The following is a 2,322-nucleotide window of genomic DNA, read 5'->3' as shown; positions in this document are numbered from 1 at the left end:
CCCGCCCCCCCCCCTGCCACTCCAGCACCAGCTGCAGTTGCATGCGAATCTGCACCTGTAAGTGCCCCAAAAGAAGAGAAACCAGCAGAGAAACCACCTGAGGCACCAGCTGCTATCAGCCCTACATCAACAGACAGGTAAGAACAGCCACCTGGAAATGGTTTGTTGAAAAATTCCATGTCACATTGGCCATTACCTTTTCTCTAGCTTTGCTTGTCTATTACCCTTTGTCACCAGAGTGGGATGTAGAAGGAAAATATGGTTAACCTCATGTTTGTTTTTCCTGTTATTGCACTTCCTTTTGTATGGGCATCTGGCTTGCAGGGGGGTTCAATACATGAGTTTTTCCTACAGGGCTGGAAATCCAAGCAGTGCTTGATCTGTTTCTGTCAGTCTTCTGTGACCTAGGGCATGTCACAGAATTGCTGAGAGTCACTTTTTACCTCTGAGCTGAGCGAACTTTCCTGCCTCTCAAGGTATTGTTATCTTTACTGAACCAATGTTTGTAAAGCCATTAGACTTAGGGGTTACCTTCCTGAAGTGAAAAAACAAACTCAGGAATGAAGCATTTTGAATCCTCTTAGTTATGTTTATTAACACTATATTTGATAACATTTTTGCTCCAGTCATCATCTTGCTTAATTTCTGGAAATAAATTAGTCTGTTAAGAATAGTTTCTTCTTACCTTTGCTGAAGAGGCTGTGAAAGGCTTTAACTTGCTTTTGGGAGAATAAAGGGGGCTAGGGTGGCATGGATGCCCAAGGTGAATGGTTAACAGCCCAGAGGTTGTAAGTTTGAGGTCATAGCAGCAGCTCTAAGACACAGCTCTGTCAGATTCCAGTGAACCTGCAAATTCTGCTGAAGACCTTGTCACAAGGACACAAGAAGGAACGGAGAATGAAAACAAGGCTGCATCTTATCCTAAAGTGTCCCAAAACTGCTAAGCAGCCCTACTGCTGCTGCTGCTACTGCTACTACTACTACTAAAACTTTATCATTTTGTAGCAAACTTGGGAATTTGTAAATTCCCATTAATTTTGTGGGAATTTGGGTGTGTGTGGTTTTTTCAAGCCAAGCAAAGCTGCATTTGACTTTTCAGTAGTGGGAACTGAGGCTGAATCTTTATTCTGTTCACTCTTAAGGTCTTTAACATATTCAGGAATGTTGCAAATGAACAAAAGATAGAGCTTGTAATGCAGTCAACTATAATTTCACATCCCTGGCAGTGCTTCATACTATACATGAACAGACTTATACACATATTTACATTTAATTTACTTAGGCAAGCATGTAGTGGAATGTAAAACCCCATCAAGGGGTGGCTTGCAGTGATGAAAGCTTACAAGGCTGAGATGGGTAAAGAATTGGATGAGTGAGGGAGGAATGCCTTGCATAGGCTTCATATTAAAAAAGAGAGAGGGAGAAAGTCTAAAGAGTAACTTAATTATGTCAGTGGTCATATCCAAAAAACCTGGTTTGAACCCTTTTACAACTGAATGCAAGTTTTTTGATAAAATTACATCCCCTTTGTGCCCATGTTTTAGCTCTTCCTTCCTTTCACTGTAGTCAAAAGAGACTGTCACCCTGGGGAGATTAATGATACCCTTCCACTCGGGGAGAAGTAAGAGTCTTAACACCATAAGGGAGAAGAGAGGAAAGGAGAGGTAAACTTTTAAGTGTTGACATGCCCTAGGTCATAGTAGGGTACAGGTCCTGTTTCTCTCTTCTTGATGTGGTTGTGGAGATACTACAGAAAGGAGCCAACCAGAAGCTCCAGCCAGTAAGAACTGAAGTAACCAAAGCAGCGACCTCTGAATCCAATTCTTTGCCTTGTTCAGCTCTGTTTGCTCCCAGCCTTCCTCCTCTCTTCATTGAAAACCTGCCTCTTTCACCTATCCTGCTGTGCTCATCTTACTACGTCCTACATTTCCACCCCCCAAATGCATGCATCTAGAGAAATTAAAGCACTAACATGACATTTGCTGCCATTGCACTGTTCACACAGTTTGTTATGAGTGAAATAGTGATGCCCTTTCTTTTCACCCATATTGGACTAGACTGGAAAAAGAGTGGATTAAGTATTAGTCTTGGTATAAATGTCCAACTGTGCATGGAAAACCAGAGAAATTTAGTGACAAATGGAATAACCTTTCAATACTGCTTTCTACAAGCCCATTTGTTCATGGTGATATAACAGCCCTTTGCTGGGTGCAGTGTATTTCCTTGGTATGGGCTAGGAAAAGCAGCTTTCTCTCTGTTTCTCTTTTTATACTCGTTCGATTTTTTTTTTTTTTTTTTTTTTTTTTTTTTTTTTATTTTTTT

At 41.1% G+C, this 2,322-nt stretch overlaps 1 protein-coding gene across 1 annotated transcript in view; it reads left to right on the top strand.

Annotated features, from left to right (window-relative positions):
• Nucleotides 1-2,322, top strand: part of RAD23B (RAD23 homolog B, nucleotide excision repair protein) — a gene marked incomplete at its 5' end in the record, with an annotated part of 51,550 nt that overhangs the window by 15,179 nt on the left and 34,049 nt on the right. The window contains one exon of the mRNA XM_019517080.1: nt 11-137. Within this exon, the coding sequence (XP_019372625.1) occupies nt 11-137 (127 nt within the window). The remainder of the gene's footprint in view (nt 1-10; nt 138-2,322) is intronic.

Source organism: Gavialis gangeticus, unplaced genomic scaffold (genome assembly GCF_001723915.1).
Source record: "Gavialis gangeticus isolate Ggan-Ray unplaced genomic scaffold, GavGan_comp1, whole genome shotgun sequence".
NCBI lineage: Eukaryota > Metazoa > Chordata > Crocodylia > Gavialidae > Gavialis > Gavialis gangeticus.
Note: the sequence above shows the minus strand (reverse complement) of the source record. Positions and strands in the feature narration are given on the sequence as shown.